This window comes from Trachinotus anak, unplaced genomic scaffold (genome assembly GCF_046630095.1).
Source record: "Trachinotus anak isolate AG129_WGS33_773 ecotype Australia unplaced genomic scaffold, CSIRO_AGI_Tana_v1 ptg000028l, whole genome shotgun sequence".
Lineage (NCBI taxonomy): Eukaryota > Metazoa > Chordata > Actinopteri > Carangiformes > Carangidae > Trachinotus > Trachinotus anak.
The window spans coordinates 17,520,918-17,542,226 of NW_027273879.1; the positions used below are offsets into that span (position 1 = coordinate 17,520,918).

The 21,309-nt window shown below is 40.9% G+C and overlaps 1 protein-coding gene across 2 annotated transcripts; it reads left to right on the plus strand.

Annotated features, from left to right (window-relative positions):
• Nucleotides 1–1,593: 1,593 nt before the first annotated feature.
• LOC139611626 (cholesterol 7-desaturase nvd) lies at nt 1,594–12,171 on the plus strand. 2 transcript variants are annotated; one of them, XR_011686338.1, is made up of 8 exons: nt 1,594–2,211; nt 6,455–6,643; nt 7,058–7,236; nt 7,487–7,612; nt 7,778–7,897; nt 9,185–9,361; nt 10,518–11,449; nt 11,484–12,171. XR_011686338.1 is itself a non-coding variant. In XM_071466452.1 (7 exons), the coding sequence occupies exons 1-7, from the start codon at nt 1,806–1,808 to the stop codon at nt 10,677–10,679; spliced, it is 1,359 nt and encodes a 452-aa protein (XP_071322553.1). In that variant the 5' UTR covers nt 1,594–1,805; the 3' UTR covers nt 10,680–12,171. The 2 variants fall into 2 exon arrangements, 1 of the variants encoding a protein (XP_071322553.1); XM_071466452.1 differs by having other exon boundaries at nt 10,518–12,171.
• Nucleotides 12,172–21,309: the final 9,138 nt, after the last annotated feature.

Sequence of the window (21,309 nt, forward strand, 5' to 3'; positions counted from 1 at the left end):
CAGCCTGCGATGAGAGGACTCTTCTATACCTGGGTGATTGGGCCAATTCTAAAGCCCCCGCCCCCCCCCCCACCCCCACCCCCCCCCCCCCCACCCCCAACCCCAAACACTAACCCCCAAAAGGCTAAAAGATGTGATCTGTGCCATCAAAGGCCTGATTACGTTAACATTTCAAAGTGATTCATCTCACCTGAGCTGCCACATTGACATCCATGAGTCCTCAGAGACGTCTAAAGCTTTGAAACAGATGATAGATATTACATTTAAATCCACTCACATCCACACAGGTGTTTTAAGTGTGGCTGATTAAATCTCTGCTCAGGTTGAAGTTTTTTACATATAAATATATCAGAAGTTGATCTTTTTCTGTTTTTGTGTGTTGTGTGTGACTCTCACTCCCATCAGCAAAGGGCTGTTCAAGAGAACCATCTATTAGAGCGAGGTCGCCCTCCGCCCCTGGATTGTCAACAGGAATCACTGTAAGTTCACCGAAGAGGAACAAAACAGCCCATGTGAAATATTGGTTTTGATGGTTTTAAAGACATTTTAGGACTCCTTGATAAAATAATGATCTGGAATTTAAAGGTGTACATGTACCTAAAATTAGACCTGGGAAATTAGATATGCTTTGAACCCTTGTCTTCTCTCGCCAAGTTGTCCTAAAGGTCAGCAGCACCACTGATCACAATAAGGGCACCTGCTTGAAAAGGACTGATCCTGTGGCTCTAATCAGGCAATAAGTGTTATCTAACACAAAAATAAGGAAATGGAAATGCATATAAAAGACCTGAGAGATAATGGACCAGAATGTTCTGCTCTGGACATCATTTCCAATAGATCAGGTCTAAGATGAACAAGATGAGAACGAGTTATGTTTATTATTGGACCAGCATAATAAAGAGCTTGTGCAGTCACCTGTGCAGCTGGAGTGTACACCTGTGGCTAAAATCATCAGACCAGGAAAACAAATGCATGACTATTGTGTATGATATTTACTAATTTTTTGAGTTAATCTCAAATAACTTTATAAATATTGTCCTTGTGGAATAAATGTACTGCTGAGCAACAATAACAGGACAAGAAGCCGACATTACATTACAGTCTGAGATCCCTGCAGTTGTGACTGTACAGGGCATCACTGTTAAGAGACCACAAGAGGGTGCATGCAGAACATGAGTCAGCTCTACTCAGGGTACAGGCATACTGATATGACCTGACCATATTAAACTTCACAAATATTACACATGAAATGAACTAACTTATGAACTAATACATACAATACATACCATGAACTTGGGGACTTCACCTTCACAAAGGTGTAAAGGTGTTACTTATGATTACTTACTTAATGATATACTATCCTCAAATACAGTTTACACATATGGACACCCCAGTCAATATTCTTTTGTGCACTTTTGGTGTGAGGCTGTTTTTCATAGTTTCACATCTTTGTGGCAGTTTGTTGAGGGGGGCCTTACCTGTCTCCAGGTGACAGTGCGCCTGTGCACAAACCCAGCTCCAGGAACTTCTTATGCATGTGATGTTACCGAAAAGCAATCTAAACTTGTCATAAAATGATAAAACTTTGTCAGGGTTTGACAGGGAATGAGCCTGTGTTAATAATCAGCTGCAGTCAGGTGCCTGGGTGTGGCAACAAAGTGGCGCATCTCGTCTCCAAGGTGTCAGCTTCTCACTCCTGGGCGACACATCATGACAAATCTGCCAGATTATAAACTAACCCATGCATACTGTGTCAGGGGCTGAGTGTCACTGCAGGCTGCGAGGGAGACAGTGACACCAGAAGTATGTTCACTGGGAAGGTGGCTGCCTGTGTTGGGCTCAGCGTAGGCGCGGTGCTTATCATACAAAGTGGAGACCCGCTGGGCCCTGCGGACTACGGGTCCTCCATATGGAGAGGAACCGGGCTGCTCGGTGCTCCGGCTCGGGCTGTGCTTTGCATCTTCGCCGGAGTTTCCCTCCTCGCCATGGGCTGGCTCTACAGGCTGCTCTTCTGCCCCCTGGAGCTGTTCAAGGCGCTTGAGGACGTGGGATACATCGCCGAGGACGGTCGCTCCAGAGCCCAGGCGGCAAACGAGGTCCGCCGCAGGAGGAAGACCGGGGAGCTGCCTCCGGTTTATCCGAACGGCTGGTACCGAGTGCTGGACTCTCACCAGCTGGAGAGGGGCGAGGTCAAAAATGTCTCTGTTCTAGGTATGATAATTGGTGGTGGTTGCATTACCACTGCTAAAGTCACCAGCTGCCATGTTCTTACTGTGTGTGGAAGTGGACAAACGCAGGGTCACCATAAATAACGCACTCAAGCAAAAAATGCCACTGCCACCAGATGACCTGAGGTTCAAGTGATAACAAAGGCAGGAATGATTGTCTGAAATTATTCCAGTATTCTGGCTCTAACCAGTCATGCCTGCACATGACTGCTTGTGCAAGACGACAGACTTTGTTTTATTGATTTGAATCCACTGTTAAAGTTTATCTTAGAGTTCATGATTACATTAAGATATGCAGAGGATTTACTGCAGGCAGTGTAAACAGCCACAACTGTCCTGAAACAAGACCAGGAACTTCTCCAGAGTGACTCGGTGTGAAGTGCTCTCAATAATAATAACCAGTGAGAACCACATTTTCAAAAGGTCATGTAAATGTGAATTATGTTAATTACGCACAAATGAGCCATGATTTTCAGTTTAAGAACATTCAACACAAACAAAATAGTGTAATTCTCAAGTACAGAGGAGTAAATGTGGTGTTCAAACAATCTAACTCATTTAATACATAGTTTTTAATTATAATCTAGTACTTTATTAGGAGCTGTTGTAACAATCACACCTCCTACAATGTAGAGAAACAATCGATCAACTGACACAACTGTGGTGATCATTGATCGTTGAGTTGAAGTCATTTTTTTTCTTGCCAAACATTTGTTGGTACCAGCTTCTCATGGGGGAGGACTTCCTGCTTTTCATCATTGTAAACTGAACATCTTCGGCATTTGTTTCGTCACGACACACTAGATGACATCAACTTGGGCTTTAGAAAAATTGTGATGGGAATTCTTCACTATTTTCAGATATTTTAGAGACAAAACGATAATTCAGTCAACCAAGAAAAACAAATAAAATAAATCAGCAGATTAACTGATGATGAAAATAATGATTAGTTGCAGCCCCAGGTGATTTAGCTTTGATTCTTCGCTGCTGGTCTTTCAGTATCTGCCAGTTCACCTGGTCTCTGTTTCAGGCAGGCATGTAGTGAGGCTAAGTTGCCAGGAGAGACAAGCTCATTTTACAGTTTTAGGTTTACATTTCAAACAATTGCCTACTGTCTTTGTTAGAGTAGTTTACACACAATGGTGCTTAGTAATGCTTTTTTAAAAAAAAAAACAAAAAAAAAACACAGCCTCATTGTTTCAGGTCAAACACACTGGCAACTGTCGTGGAGGCGGCTGTTGTGGTTACTCATTGACTGACTTATCTCATAATGGTAGTAAGGCTGGGTGGTTAGCAGTGTCACCTCACAGTTCTGGGGTTGAACCTGCTGGGTGCTCGGGGCCTGTCTGCGTGGGTACTCTGTCCAAATAAATGCAGCTTAGGGGCGACTCTGAAATGCCTGTAGGTGTGAATGTGAGTGTGAATGGCTGTTTGCCTCTATCAGTGACTGTTTGCCCAGCTGGTACTAAGGCCCTGACCAGGGTGTACCCTGCCTCTTTCCCACTGTTAGCTGGGATTAATCTTTCACTGATTAATGGCAATAAAATATCATTAAATTGTGAAACATTTTGATTATTTGTGTCTTAAGAGCAGTACTTGACCTCGTTGATGTAGTGTTTATGGAGATGTGACAGCCAACCTATCCTGCATCATGTCTGTCTGTGATCAATAATATGACATCCTCATCATTCACGGCTTTAAAGCTGTGAATGTGTCATATCTATGGCTCTGTGCTGCTTGATATGTAGAAGCTCTGTTACAAAGCTTAAGCTTCTTTCATGCTGATATGTGATTTATTTAGGCACATTTTCATTGCGACACATGATGTAAAATGTGTTTCACATTTTAAATGTGTTATTCTTGTGTTGATATGCGGTGGGACCGTTTGATCTCCTCGCAGAGTTTCTTTGAGTTTGAGTTCAAAAAGGTTTCAAAGAGTGTGCGGTGCTTTCATGCTTCTGTCGCGTTACCTGTCAGAAACAGTGTATGAAGGCTTTTACACCTGAAAAAATATCCACCAGTGAAAAGAGTCACCTGCTCTTGCAAACAGTTTCAGAGTACAGCTATAATCAATGATCACTTTTGTTACCAATTCATCAACTGTTGTCTCAATCAACTGCTTAATCATTTCATCTTTAAATGTTGTTACTAGTGATAAGTGTCACATTATTTGCTTTGTGCAACTAAAAGTCCAAACAGATGTTCAATTCAGTTCAGCAGCAAATCCTCACAATCTAAAAAATATTTTGTTTTTGAAACAAACAATTAATAGTTTATCAAAATTTTGGTCAATTAATTTTCTGAAGATTGATTAATGGACCAAATTAAAACATACTGTAATTACTTGACAGTAGTTATTTCAATCATGAGTTTGCTCTGTCGTCAGGGAGATTAATCTGTTGACGGGATGAAATTATAGTGCATGGCAACAGAGCTGTCTCCATGACAACTGAGCAAACTCATTCCACTGAGGAAGACCTTGTGATGAGAAAAACTAGTAAGTGGACCTTGGGTTGGATTTTTTTTTTTTTTTTTTTTGTCAAACTACTTCTGTGGTCAAGAATAAACCATCATGCTTTAATATGTGGTAAATTTTGAATTATTGTATGTACTGAACTGAGGCTTGTGATCACACGTTGAAAGTCAGCTCTACATTTTGGATGTTTTACAGCCAGCACCAGAGTAGCAGGTTATTAAAGCTCCTACAGCCTGAAAGTGTGCTGCAGATCAGTGGCTGCCAAAGTGGGGATGAGGGGTTGCCAGAAAACCACCGGGGTGTCTTGGCATGTTGGAAAACATTAAATGAAATACAAACTGGACTATTAGCATTTTATTTTCATTATATATCCCTCTCTTTTCTCCCTCTCTAGTCCCCTTCAGCACACTTTCTTCCTCCAGCCCCAACATCGTGCTGCCCCAAAGTATGTTGACCCAAATCCAAACTTGGCCTCCTCCAGGATCTGCATCCTGCTGTGAAGGACCGCAGTGTCTCGCTCCTAACGTTTCTCTGTGGTCATCCATTTGCCTCATATATTAAATTCTGCTAAGTGTGTCTTTTCCCCTGTGCTGTTCTCACACATTGCACTGCGGCTCAGTTCTGCCCCACAAATGTCTGTGGACAGCAGCACGGTGCTGTGTCACACCTCATTTGGATGATCCTCATTTTGGATTTCCTAGAAATGTGTTGAGGAACAGCTTGACTGGGCACTGCTGGAGCTGGCTCAGCAGTTACTCTTAACTCCTGTCATCCAGCCTGCGCTAATCTGGGAGCAATCTGAGCAGTGTAGGTCAGCCAAAAGTCAAACCAAAGACAATAAATACAGTAAGCAGAGATGTGGTGCTCTGACTGGGCATAAACTCAGTTAGCACACTCACCATATAAAAGTAGTTAGAGATCTACCATAGTTTTAATCTCATGCATTCATTCATTAGCCACACCACTTATCTTTTTCTTAGGGTTGCAGGCGGGGTACACTCTGGACAGGTCACCAGTCTATCACAGGGTGATAGTTGCAATCGATCCCTGAAATCTAATCGGACCAGGCCAAGTGTAACCATCTAAAGCAGTGACTTCAAATGTTTCCCTGCTTATCCTCTGCAAAACAGATAGACAGTGAGATAAATCCAGGATAAGCCCATAAAGTGGCCTAAATCTGTTTAGAGGTGCTATGTGTAGAATTTGAAAACTTCAGGTTTTGATGCCCTCTAGTGGTCGTACTAAGAAAGACACTGTTGTACTATGGCTCACCGTACACACAGACTGCACCTATTTTCACTTTTGTGATCTACAGCCACAGCATAATTTCTAAGATGTCAAAATCACATAAAATGTCTGCCTAGAAGGTTAAATTATTAATGAAACATCAGTTTTTAACAATTATTGCCAAGACATAAATTAGAAAAAGTGAAATTTATTGGCACAATTTTAACACTCTAATCTGTGGTTTATCTAAGATTAGCAAGTACACACTGTGCTTGTTTGTCAAAGTCTCACTTCATAATTCACTTAATAGCTCAGAATAATTGGAACAACAAGAAATATGTCAGAAATGTGTTGTATTGGCTGCTGTGTGCAATATGTTCCTTCCTTTTATTCACTGTACAACAAATTGGCAGTTGTTTATCACAGATTCGTCAGACGAGTCTGGAACAGTCGTACTTCAATCAATATATCCTGAGTCTGGGTTGTATTAAAAGCCTGCCCCTGCTGTGATTAAATATCCTAGGTGAGCAGGTAGCAGTGTTTCGAGGCCAGGATGGGCAGGCCTATGTGCTGGATGCCTACTGCCCTCACCTGGGTGCCAACCTGGCTGTGGGAGGACGGGTGGTGGGAAGCTGCATCGAGTGCCCTTTTCATGGATGGCAGTTTCGTGGAGACGATGGCAAGTGTGTGAGGATCCCCTATGCAGAAAAAGGTATGAACTGAAGGTGATGTTTTTGTCAATTTACAACTGAAAACAAGGTCTGACACATTTGTTGTTTTTAAAAAAAAAAAATAAAAAAAGTCAAGTGAAAAAAATGGAGGTGCTTGCACAATGGTTAAGGGTTCAGCAAAAATACAGAGGATCCATGTGGAACATGAATATTTACAGAAAATTTGTGACAATTTTCCTAGATAGTGGCTCCAAACTGATGGGAAGTGGGTAGCATGATTATGTCGGGTAAATATAATGACTTACGACTGTGGTATTGTGCCGTTTTCTATGGTGTTTAAACACTGAATCAGTAAAAGTCTGGTGTTCATATGTTGATAGACAGTGATGAAACAATTGTCAGTTTAACATTTCTCTGTGTACACCCTGACTAAAGAAGTTTCATTTGTCCTTCAGTGCCAGAGTTTGCCAAGGTGCGCAGCTGGCCCAGCTGCGAGGTCAACGACCAGATCCTGGTTTGGTTTCACTGTGATGGAGAAGATCCTCAGTGGGAGGTGCCAGAGCAGCAGGAGATCACAAAGGGACAGTGGGTCTATCGGGGGAGAACTGAACATTTTATCAACGCTCACATACAGGTGGGTGCAGATGTGTGTGGAGGTGTGCATGTGTTTCATTGTTTGAAGGTGAAAACTATTGTTTGTCGGATGATCTTCCCTCAGTGTATCTCACCAGACAGGAGGGAGGGAAAATGACCATCAACTCCTAACATCTGTTCCCCTTCAGTCCTCAGAAAATCCACTTTTTGTTTAGCTGTGTGTGAATTCAGTATCAAACGCCCCCAGGCAGTGCGGGAGAATGTTGCATGGTGACCTCTCGTCTCTACAGGAGATTCCTGAAAATGCAGCGGACATCGCTCACCTTGCTCACCTGCACACCCCGGGCATGCTGAGCGGCGTAGATCTACGCTACACTAACAGCAAAATCTGGGAATTTGTGCGACATGACTGGAAGGTGAGATGCTTCTGCAGATTAGATGGCTGAATAATTAACTTTTTTGGATCCTAGATAACACAGAATATATTTATTTTGGGAGGATGAAGTGTTATTGAAGTGTACTTCTGTGTGAATGCCTCTATTTGTACTTCTTGTGTATGCATGTGTGTGTGTTTATTCAAGGCTCAATGGGAACCAGAGTCAGAGCCCAACAAGCATTGTTCCCGGATGCTGGTGCAACACTCTCTGACTGTGTTTGGGCACCATTGGCCTCTGCTGGATGTTCACGTTGTGGCCAGACAGGTACAGTAATGTTCAAGGTAGATATGAAGTCAGTGCATAAGATCCTGTGATTGACAGAATAAACAGTAAACAAGTGAAAGTAAAAGGGAGTTGATCCATATTCATAAGGTTTTCGATCAGAAATATCTCACAAGCCTCAACTCAAGACCAAAGAACTGAAAGTCTTTAAATAGCTGTTGAATTTAGATGAAAAGTTAACATTAACACGGCTTAACATGATTTCTCTTTCAACTTTTAACCATTTACTACAGCTGTACAGAGCCTGAGAGATGTGGACTGTGTGTGCGATAACAAAACCAGCAGGACTGAAAATCTCACACAGTCTCTAACTACAGCTGAGGAAAATACTGGTCACCACTCTTGTTACATTGACTGTAGTAAATAGTAAATAAGTGCACCCTGAAACCACTAATCTCTCTGAGATGACCAGTGGCAGAGCACTGTGGGGGAAAGGATATGGTCACTCCAGTTAGGACAAGACTGGGTGGTCAGCAGTGTTATTGTGGGATGAAATTAAATACATGACAATATGGGAGGGGGTCATTATTTGGATTAAACCAACAAACAGTCAGAATTCAGACATGATCAGATCAGGACACTGTTGCTGTTAAATAATGCAAAATATACTTAATCATTTTGATGACCAACCTTAACTGATACACTCAATGACAGATTTTTACATTGCAGTATATTACCACAGGATAATTACAACAGACAAAAGCTGTGCTATGTTCCCATAAACACTAAAATACTAAAGTCATTTAAAACAGTACCATATTGTAAAAAAAAACAAACAAAAAAAAAAACAAAACAGAATCTCACTGGCACTACACTTTATTGTATTTAACATTGCAGTGTTGTACAATAATTTATTTACAGCATCATTATCAGTACTGTACTGTGTACTGTGAAGCATAAGAAGGAAAATAATAAATGATTTACATTTACACCAAAAATAATCTTTATATTATATTATATATACAAATGTTATATATTCTTTATTATAATGATATTTAAAGAACTTTCCTCTGCACATAATTCTGGTGAAAACATTGTACATATTGTCCTAATTGATCAGAAAAGCCAGAGATCCCCCACTGTCACTGACTGCTTCTGATTCTAGTCTGAGTTTCCCATAATGCCTCATGTCTCGTATTAACAGCCTTTACAGTTTGTGACTGTAAATGATGAATCAATCCCCTGTTCATAAAACCACATGGCAGGAAAGTCAACAACAATGTGAATGATCTGAATGATCTGAAGATCGTGCATTTGCTTGTGTTTCAGGTGGGTCCAGGTGTGGTGTTCCTGCTGTTTGACCACAGTTTCCTGGGCCGGGGTGTAATCATGCACTGTGTGACCCCCGTGGAGCCTCTGCTGCAGTGTGTCTCTCACACCATCTTCTATCAGTCTAATATCCCACCTCTGGTGCCCAAATTCATCCTCAAAGCAGAGAGCATTCAGGTGCAGTACACACCTCCCTTCTTCTGTCAGTGTAACACAGTCTTTCATCATCAGATCTGAGCTGCAGCACCGCAGGAGAAAAGTCTGAATCCACGGTTGTTCTATTATATCTGGAAAGAAAAAAAGTTAAAGCTCCACTCATTTTTTTAATATAAAATATTGATCAAATAACTCAGTGTGTTGTGAAATTCTGCGGCTTTAAGGAGATTTTTAGCCTCCTTTAGCTCATAGTTTTGGTTGTACGTCACATTTACTGTATGGCTCAATCTCAGCGATCTCATCAACTTTGTTTCCAGCAGCAGCAGGCCGATGTATTATAAGGTGTTTTGGGAACAAACATCAAAACTTACAAAGCCGCAGGAATGATGTACATGCTACTTTCACATCACTGTTATTTATTAGTACAGACCAGCTCTGATGTGAAGAGATCATTGTGTGTCTTCACCTCCCACTCTGCACTTCACTCTGCGTTTGATTTAATTCTGCCTTCACGTTGCCACCAGAAGTAACACCACGCAGTCACAGAAAAGGTGTAAATAGTCCTCATTAAACTTGATAATTAGCTGTGAAAAAATGAAAACTAAGAAGAAAAGGGGGAAAGTATTTTTTATGAATGGTAAACTAAAGTTACGTGTATGTAACAGTGTCTCCAGAGTGGGTCTGAAATAAGTCCAGTAGCTACAAGATACATTTTTATTAAACACTAAACAGAAACCGATGGTTACTGTGTTTCCCCTTCAAAGAATATATTCAATAATATTTCTTTAAAATGAATAATTTATTTATTTTCAATAAATTATTGTCATTTTGTTTCTCCATGTGGTTTCAACACAAAGAGCCACCAGAGAAAGCTCTTTTTTTTTTTTTTAAAGGTTTGGTTCGAGAGATGGAGTCTGAGTGTGGACTGAAATGCCAAATCTCAGCAGCTGATGGAGGAACTGTGGAGTGACATTTAATCAGCAACACTTCACACAGAAATCCCTGCTGATAAATTACAATAAATCTTCAGCAGCCATACCGTCTGCTGGATTAACAAGTGTTCAGTGGAAGTACAGGAGGGTGGAGGAAGTGGTGAACGTAAAACAGACCGATATGTTGCGTTTGTGGGTGTAAATCAATGATCATTGATCTTCTGCTGTTTCCTTTCTGCGTCTAGTTTGAGCGGGATGTAATGATCTGGAATAATAAGAAGTACATCTCCAAGCCTCTCCTTGTGAAGGAAGATTCAGCCATCCAGAAGCACAGGCGGTGGTTCAGTCAGTTCTACAGCGAGAACAGCCCGCGGCTGCGATATCAGCACGACACTTTAGACTTTTGACCTCTCTGGACCACAGGAGGAGAGATCAGCAGAGAGGACGTCAGGCCAGGGTTGACATTAATCAGACATCTCAGAGGTGGGAGTCCACGATTGATTTTCAATTGTCACATATAATACATTAAAAGAGGAAAGGAGGCCTGAGTGGTTTGTGGGATGGGCTTGGCCTTACATTATAAAGCCCAAATTTACTTTATTCCTGAAAACCTTTTCTTGAGCTTTTTTAAAGCAATATTAAGAACACCAGAAATGCCTTTTTATGATGCTGACAAGAAGATTGTAAAAACCATTTTACCCTGCAAAATGTGGATGGTGACACACACTGTGACATATATACTGCATATACCTATCTTCATAGTTACAGACTTGTGCTGTCGTGACAGTTTGAGCTGGTATGTGAGGTTTATCTGACTGGAGTTAATGCTCCTGGGTTGAGTTGGTATCAGTTTCTTTCTCACTTTATCTGTATTAGAAATGTTTAATCTTCCAAAATGTAAGATTAAGTCTTTAATGTGTAATCAACAAAGGCTCTGCCCCAGCCACAGTTACAGTGAGAGGTGTGTTTGTTTTCTAGTTGATATCCCGGGTTACTTTCTGGTTATAGAGGTGAGCAATGACAATGACTTAAAGGAGCACTTCACAATTTTTTCTTACCTGTTTATCTTTCATATCTGAAATCAATTAGACTTTGATTAAGAAAAAAGCTCGTGGTATTTCATGCTGCTGCAGTTCAGCATTACAGTAAAGGGTTGTTATTAATCTTACTTTACCGTGCAATGAGAAATACATTTTTTGGCTTTGCTAAAGGAAAGTTGTCATCACAAAAGAAGCGTTAATTATTAACGTTCAATAAACAGGGCGTTCACAATCACTCAAAATCAGCAGTCAAGAGGTGGGTAGAAATAACTCTCTCTCTCTCTCTCTCTCTCTCTCTCTCTCTCTCTCTCTCTCTCTCTCTCTCTCTCTCTCTCTCTCTCTCTCTCTCTCTCTCTCTCTCTGACCTTTAAAGCAGCAGGCAAAGAAACTGAACCAAGTGGCATGTTCTGTGTGTCTGTTGATCTCCTCCGCTCTGTTTAATCACAGCCGCACCTTCACACAACAAGCAGCTGCAGTGACAATCAGCTGGGGCCGTGTGTGTGTGTGTGTGTGTGTGTGTGTGTGTGTTTGTGTGTGTGTGTGTGTGTGTGTGTGTGTGTGTCTCCATCCATCCACGTCGGTGTTGCAAGCATCAGTTATGTAAGGTTATATACCTGAAACTATGGCAGGGCAAATTAAATGTAATATTAATTTAATACTGCAAATAATGATGATAATAATAGTTAATACATTAATGGGGAAACAAGCCGTATATATCGTTTTGACATCGACTGAGGAAGAAGCAATCGGCGATCACCAAGATCATCATCCATCAGCACAGCCCTATCAGAATATCAGATGGATGACTTGTGGTTGTCACAACTCCACGTTCCTTATGAATTACATTAACTATGAACTGTTTGTTTGGCATTTTGGGAAATACAATTATTTGCTTACTTTCCAAGAGTGAGATGATAGGATTGATGTCAGTCTCATGTCTGTGTTAAATACAGAGTTGTGATTAAATAAATTAGCTCAGCATAGAGACTGGAAATATCAAGCCTGGGTTTCTTAAAGTGAAAAACATGCGTAAATGTCTTAACTTTAAATTTCTGATTTTAGAGGCAGTTAGGTGCAGTTTATACTAGAATAGAATTGATACTTTATTGTCCCCTTGGGGAAACTTTTTCCCAGTGATTGAAACATGTGAACGTGTCATCCTCCACCTGCATGACCATACGACCAGACAAAATAAAATACTTCACCCAGTCAACACACAGTAAGTACACCAGTCATAGCAGTGTTAGTATTGCTCATGGCTCCATCCAAATGTAGGCTAATATGTGGCTTCAGACAAGAAAACTGAACACTGGACAGACTCGACATCAACATCCCATCACAGCACATCGGTGCATAGTGGCCAGTCATGCACAGAGGCCGTCAGGAAGCAGGGGAAATAAATACAGTAAAAACTTACTGAAATAAGACGTCTTCTCATAAAGAGAAGATGTTGTGTTGTCTCTGTTCAGACCCACTGAGCAGAGAACCAGCAAAAAATTAAAACCTATTATTACCTTTCAAGTGTTATGTTTAAAGAAATGATTACTTGTGATATGAATGACTGTCTTGTTCTGTTTCTAGAAAGGGCTGGGTAACGAAACCTACTACCTGAGGGTAGCAGTTCGAAGGCAGTAAAAAGTGGATGCTTTGGACCAGCTAAAATGTTGTCTGCTTTGCTGAGGGATCTCACTCTGTAGATGTGTTCTAGGCTATTCAGGTTGATGCCTCGCAGCTTACTGGCAGTTGTTACTATTTTCCTGAGTGTCTTCTTTTGTGCTTCTGTTGCGCAGCCGAACCAGCATATGATGCAAAATGTTAAAACACTCCACAAAGGCGCTATAAAACATGTTGAGCAAACTGCGGTCAACATCAAATGAGACCAGCTTTATCAGAAAATAAAGCCTTTCCTGCCCTTTTTTTCTGGATGAGTTCTGTGCACTGATCCCACTTCAACCTGTTATCTACAGCCACCCCCAGATACTTGTACTCAGTTACAGACTGTATGGGCTGCCCTCTCATCAAACCTCTACTAAAACCTGTGCTCAGGATCTGTATCTGGCAGCTTGCTGTAGCCATGCTGTACATGCTGCAGTGCAGAGAGGATGGATAAGCTGTTTTTGTGAAACTGTCTTCATGAAAAAGTCACAGCATGTAACTGCTCCTAAAATCGCAATCTTAATTTTCTGATTTCTGTTCAAATTAAACAAAATAACAATACTTTACCAAGATGCCCCCCCCCCCCCCCCCCCCCCAACCCCCAGCTTCCAGTGATTATGCTAAGCTATAGGCTAACCACGTCCTGACTCCAGCTCTGTATTCTGACAGGATGTAGATCTTCTTATGTAACTGTTGGAATAAAAGGCAAGTGTGGATATTTTCCAAAAATGTTGAGTGATTCCTTTAACAAGCCGAACCATGCGTACACTGACGTGTCAGTTAGATAATGCATGAGCATCAGTTTACTTACGCATTTCTGAACTGGCAACAAATGATGAACGGGTCCTTTAATTATGACAGATGATGATTGGTACGTGAAAAGCACAGTTTGTACATCTATAGCTATATTCTTACCTCTTTTTTTCCCCAGAGAAAGATTCATGTCAGAATACAAAGAGCTTATTTTTTAGGATTATATTTAATTAATTTTCTTCCCTGTCCGGCCGGCATTTGTTATTACATTTTGCATCTCGTGCTGCTTCTTTAAACACTTATTTAAATAATTTCTGGTTATTTATGTCTCATCATTTATACAGTGTTGCTCTTACACTGTCATAACTTGGTTTCCTCTCTTCTGCTCCAGCTGATCTGCATGTAAGACAGAAATATGCAGTTTAAACATTACTTGTCTTTTTGTTTATTTTCTTATGGTGCACATTATTGACTGGTTACTGATTTAATAATGATGACTGCAGCCCTGTGAGGCTTTTGTAAATGCTACAGTGTCCGCTGGGAAGTATAAAAGCAGTAATTTTCAGTTCATGTGGGACTGCTTGGCATTGCATTTTAATTTCTGTTGGATTGTCAACTGATCGTAGAAGAGAGATGACGCATTTCAAAGCAAAGAACCAGAAATGTTGGAAAGCACACTACTTCTTATGAATAGCAGATGAGCTCCTCACTTCCTCTCCCTCTCAATATTATAATGCATTTCCATATGTGGCTAATCTACAGATGTAATGTTTATTGAAATATGCTGAATAAATCTGCTCCTCTATAATGTGTTTGCTCATGCATTTCTGAACTGGCAAAAGCTTTCCATTGCACTGAATATGTTACTGTGTTAAATTGAGCGCAACAGTAAAATGTTCACTTACTTCTCTGAGGCTCATATTATTGCTTAGCACTCCTTATCAGTGAATGTGCTTTTCTTATCTGGGCTTAAGGTGGGAGAGAACTGTGTTACCTTTGTTAAACTGAAGCATTACTTCAACAATTAGTTCAGTTGAGTTTTGTGCAGGAAGAAAGCAGTTTCGCTGTAACGAGGAAACATACTGAGCTTGTGTCAGGGCTGTGTTACATGTATCCAACAGACAGAACAAAAGGGACATTTAAATCATAAAATATTGTTATGAAGGATGGCTGAAGCAGAAGTCCTCAAAACTGAGGTGGAGGGAATTGTTACACTGGAAGAAAGGTGCCTGCCAGCTTCAGAGGAGACTTATGTTAGAGCTGTATACACAACAAGAGGAGCGGAAACGCAAGAGGATGAGAACGACTCAGTCATGCATCCTCTGCTTCACAAACATCAGGACGACCGCGATGAGAATCACAAAGCAGACACGCAAACAACAACAGATGGTGCTGACCGAAAGACATCTGTTCCACAAGAGCTGCAATCGGCTGGCAGGGATCAGCCCGGCTGCAGTGGAAGTGTCAGCAGCGCGTGCAGTGACAGCAGTCGGCACGAGTGCCCCATCTGCAGCGAGCTGTTCCACTCACACGGAGATCACCGCGTCACCTTGCTCCACTGCAACCACACACTGTGCCACCACTGTATAGCTGGCATCATGAGGAGGGCCAAAGACCCAGGCCGGCTGCAGTGTCCCTTCTGTCGACAGACCACCCCGTTCCCGCAGTGGGAGATCAGGAGACTTCAGGAGGAGTCTTACTTTAACAGCTTCTGTGAGCCCGCTCCGGCCCTCACCATCAGTCCTGGCCCTGAGCCTCAGGCCGCCCCTGCGCCACCGTTGTGCTGCTTCGCTCTGGAGAGGCAGCTGGAGGCGCACACACACACAAACATATGTGGATGCTGCGTGTACCCGTCCTGCCTCGTCAGAGGACTGAGACTGATGCGGCTATACTCCCTCTGCTTCTCCATCACTGCCCTGCTGCTGCTCTTCCTGGTGCTGCTGGGCGGTTTCCTGTACGTGGCTGTTCCTGTTATAATGCTGTCCATACTTTTTGGTAACAGCTAAATTTCAGTTGTCTGACTTATTTCTATGAATAAGCTGCCTGCTGTTTTAATACCATGGCAGATGCAGCAGGTGACATTTGGGGAAATGTCAAATTTAAAATGTCACTTCTTCAGTTTTATTAACTGAATTTATTAGCTTTCATTTCACGTAACCTGACGCAGGCTTGGAAAAATGGGTTTTTTATTCTAGATAATATAAATTGAAAAAAATTCAGTTTGGATTTGCCAAAGCTAAACTGACTCCTAAACAGAATGATTTCCAGGTGCACATTAATTAGACTGAATGCTGTAACTTGAAAAAAGAAAATCAGTGCCAAGTTCATCAGACAACATTTCTAACATGTCTCTAAAACTGAAAGGATCCAGCCTCTCATCACTTTGTCAACCTCTGACTTTTGTCTTCTTTGAAGCTCGTCACAACTTTGTAGGATTTGGTGCCACAGATAATGGAAGTTTGACTTTGGATGAAAACTCCTCACATCTTTCTGGGTCTTGTAGTGACCTACTTCTCATCAGAACAGCTTGGATGCTCTCTGCCGTTACTGCTGCGTATTCTTAGCAACAAAAACCCAGCTTGATCTCCTTTCATACTGCACATGAAGGAGACTTGGCCCCTCGATTTAATCCTCTATATCCATGTTATTCATTCAAAAGAAAGAGACAGGAAGCAGTGATGAAAGCTGAAACTGATGCTCCTCTGGGCTTGTGTATTTCTTTTTTGTTTTGTTAATTATGCATTTGCACCTTTAAGTTTCATATTATTTATCTGTGCTTTTAATTAGATATATGTAAATCCTCTTAGATGATGAATTATTGGTTATGTGCAGAGTATATTGGCCTCTTTGAAATTAATTCAGGATCAGGACAGGGGCATACAGTGCCCAAGACACAAACCACACAATGGCAAAATCCTAAATCTCAAATCCAGCCAGGAACCTGATATGTGACCCCCTCTTCAAACATTTTTTGCATGTTGTATGTTCAAATCAAAATTGCCAAGGCAGAGATACCTAAATTTTATTGCTAAAAAAGTTCAGATTTATCTTTAAAGCTGCACTCATCACTTTTCTACAGCAGATCAAATGACTGTGTGTTATGGGAATAGTTTTAGACATCTGACAAACCCAATGTCAGCTGCCTGCCCAGCATCAAACAGCAGCCAAACTTAGCAATGACTTGGTAAAGAAAGTGGAACAACTGGCACCAAAGAACCAAATATTTTCGTGTCTCTAGCCTCCAAAATATCTGCATTAACAAGTTGCAGAGAAACGCAGCTCCAAATGAATAATAATGTTTGCCATAACAACTTTAAAGGTTATATGTCAATGCCGTTTTTAGTTTGTTCCACTGCCCCCAAGTGGCCAAAATAATAATAATAAAAAAATATATATATAAAAGTAGGGTTTTTCTATTAAGTTTTCAGTACTTCAGGTTCCCAGTATCTTTGGTTGACTGGCTGTAAACTCATTAATTTCAATGATGAAGCAGAGGTAAAAGCCACAACATGATTCTAAAAAAATATAAAAATATGTTACTCACATTACTGAAAAATACTGATGCCCACTTTTCTGGGCAAGCTGATGTAGAAACATAACACCTTATTATGATTCAACATGCTGAGCTGCACGACAAGAATATCCTGTGAAAAGACAAGTCAAAGCACTCGATTCTACACACACAGACTCCACGTGTGTCCCTCATACGTTACATCTACATTGTGTAACTTTATAGAAGAACAGGATGGTAGGTCTTTAAATCCTCTCTAATGACACGTGCGCCCTTTTGCTAAGATCAAATCTTAATTCTCCCCTGACTCGGTGGACTGTCAATTACTGCAGCTAGGTCTCTCTAATGTGAAATGAAAAATTGATCCATATTGATCAGGCCCGCAGCCTCCCACAAGGCTTTGCAGGATGTTGGGAGTAAAATCCGGAAGACTTTGTGTTCTCGCAGCATGAATACTTCAGCTCGGCTTTGGGACAGGCAAGCAAGCAAGCAAGCACTGAGGGGGCTCGCACATCTATAATTTATGCGAGGACTTCACACTACATGAGAAACACATCAGATAGGCAGCCATCCATCTGCAGATGACTCATTTAGGCAATCTATTTCCAAGACCTAATCAGCTCTGTTCATGTCAGAGCACTGACAGAGCGTGGCTTGTTTTGCTCCCTGCTTTGGTCAGAAAATATGAGCTCCATGTCCAACAGCTATAGACAAGAGCTCGATGCAAAATGCTGCTTGAGTGCTGCATGTAAGTGACCCTCACACCCTTTATGGTACATGTCTTCACACCATTCGATATGCACATGTTCAGGTCTGAGCAAATGTGTTCTGAACAACACTCTTGTGTAACACAAAAAGCTTAAGACGTGCATTTTGCCGACAATTGCTCTGCTGTCATGCTAAGCGCTAAAGCATGTAGGAGTTCATGTATGACAGGCTCTGTCTGTTCTTTCCTCCCCCCTGCACTCACTTTGTGTTTCATACGTGGGTAATTCTTCAAGCAGAGGCACTTTTGACTGTATGAAATTATAAAAACATGAAGTGAAATTACTTCAGTCTCTTTTATCTTTGATAAAAATGTGCCAAGGTTACGATACAACAGATTTGAGTTTTGATGTTTTAAGACCCTTTAATGCTGCCTAAGCAAAATTTCATCACATCCATCCACAACACAGAAAAAAGAAGGGATCTAAATTTACAATGACACAACAAAAGGTTTGAAAATAACTCACAAAGAACTTACAAAAAAAAGTAACGAGTTAAAGTTAATTAAAATGCTATTATAGCAGTTCATATACAGTGATGCTGCAGCAGTATGCTGCACAGGTGATAAACATTTACCAGCTGGTGTAGTTTTATGAAGGAAATGATCTTTCTTTAAGGTCGCTAGCTGCAATGGCTTCTCCTTGTGCTTCGCTACCATGATTTCAGTTAAGCCAGCTAGCCTCACAGCCCTCCCAACTGCTCCACTGATGTGTGTGTAAACATCTTGGTGGTGTAGCTGACTAACTTTAGCTTGTCAGCATGCTGGAACCGTGACTGTTACATTCGTTTTTATGGTGAAATGCGTACACAGTAAGGGTGTAGATGATTTCCATTAACTGCAAAGGCTGGTGTAGTTTTATAAAGACAGCATCAGTTAGGTGGCTGCATGAAAACACTGGTGCAAAGTGTGTTTAGGTGAAATATTCATATGTTTATGTATATTTTCCAACACAAATAGGAAAAAAAGGAACTGGAAAAATAAAATGTACTATTCAAAAATGACTTGAGGAAAATAAATTATGTTTTACTTTATTTTATCAACTGATTTCCTTTTTTCAACCAAGGACAGCTATAAAACTTTAGATTTCTGTTTATTCTCCATTTTAATTGCATAACTAATAATATTAGTCAATCTACTGGGGTATTCATTTATATTTGTGAATTGTTAAAATTGTAGCTACATTTTGTCAGTTTAAGGACTCCATACATTTTGACATTAAACCACTTCTGTCTTTCTGTCAGCATTGCCTCTGAATTTATATGCTTACATTTGAATTTATTCAGTTTGACGTTTTCAGTTGCTTTTAATGTTTAAGTGTGTGTAAGGTACTTTTATGATATTATTATTATTATAAGCTATTTAAATAAATTTGCACAGTGTGATGGTAATGATTGTGTTCAGGTAAAAAGTTGTTTTGTTATTAACCTAAACACACACACACACACACAAACATCCCTCTCCTGGCCTGGCAGAGGACTGTGTGGGTGGTGTATGAGTCTGCATTCCTTCTGTGTGGATGGACTCCTCAAAGTGTGAACTCAAGAGTGTGTCCATGTGTGTGCGTCTCTGTGTGGATTAGCGTGTTTGTGTGTACACTTAAGTTTAAAAGCCTACAATGATCTGTGTGTGCTCGGCTGCCTGTGATTATTTTTGTGCATTAGTCCCACTGAGCTGGGGAGTCTTTACAGGACTCAGTGTTGTGTTGCTCCAGCAGACAACAAGTAAACTTATTATATAATGGCTGCAGAGAAGATTGTTCCAGCTTTATTGATGTGTGAGCAGTGGCTGAGTGGGCTGGAGGAGAGGTAGAGGAGGGCTTCATAACCTCATTTAATAAGAGGCCTTCATGCTGTCAGGGCCATCCAATAAGTGGTGAGTTTCATACAAACTGGCTGTGGCAGCCATGCCGAGGCTGAGAGGGTAATCATTAGGTGCTCTGTTCAACACCATTATTTTTTCAGTTATTTTCAGTGGTTTGATGGTGGCGGGGGCTTGTCTCCTCCTGTCTGTGGCTGGCATTTTGGAGGCAGTATTTTTGTTTCAATTTAAGCTTATTTACCTCAATGAGGAACAAACGCCTTTGAGAGTGGAGCCATCGAGGCTGAGCACCAGAGAGACACCGTGTACCCAGATCCTGGAGCAAACAACACCCGATCAATCAGACAAACAACCTCAGCGGCTCCAGAAGTCATACTACTGCTCTGCTCTCGACAGGTTTAGGCCTAAATACTCTTATAAACACTAAAAATATGTCTTTCCTTTGAATTGATATGATTGCTATGTTGTCCTTAGTGATGTTTTCTTTCTGTGTGCTTATGTTGTCTGAATGTTTTGTCACTAACCAGTACAAATCATGGACAAGTGAAGGATTTAAAAAAAATCACCAACTGTATATCTTTGGCCTAAAAAAAAAAACTTAAAGAACCCATTAAATTATATGTTTTTCGTAGTCTGTAAACATCTGTTGTGAGCAAACTTCATCCACTTATGAAGACTGTGTGCTGCGGTTGAAAGCTCTGGAACAAGCCAGGATTGGGACCTTTTCTTCAAGGCTTAATCTCTTTTATACTCTTTTCCTCTGTGGATCTGGAAAAAAAGTCCAGTGAACTGAACTAACCTGGAAGTGGAAATAACATGCTCAAATATGTTAAAATGAGTTTTAAAAAATAAGGTGCTTCTTCAATATCCCCTTTAACACTGCACATAATTTCCATCTTTATCTGAAGTTGTGAAAAGTGGAAAAAAAGACGTATTCATATTTGAGACTATCTCATTGTGGAAGCACACAGCCCGCAGCTGATGAATGTTGATTTCCTCAGCCTTGTGATTAATTTATCAGCTCACTGCAACACACTGAGAGACGCCACAGTGTTGTGTGATCCATAATTCACAACACAGTTCAATGATTTTTAAAATGGCCTCATTTTCAAAACACCTTTTATTTCAATTGCAGGAATTGTTTGTATTAATTCTGAGAATAAACACACCGAGGCTCAGGGCTAAAGCCCCTCGGGGAAAAATATGAATGTTTGACTATGAATGATTAAATGTAAATGATAAGCTGCTGTTTGATTAACTCACACAATAGGTCTGTTCATTTTTATGTTCGTGCCCTTTTGATTAAACTGATGCACTTCGACGTTTTCCTGCTGTGGTGAAAAAACTCACTGTCGGCTCGCCACAAAATGATTTCCTCCCTGTGAAGATCCCTGCGTGTGCATGTGTGAGTGTGCGTTGTACAAAAAAATATATATATATCCTGTTTCCTAGGCAACCAGGAGGTTGATTCAGCTCGTGTATCTAGCTGCAGG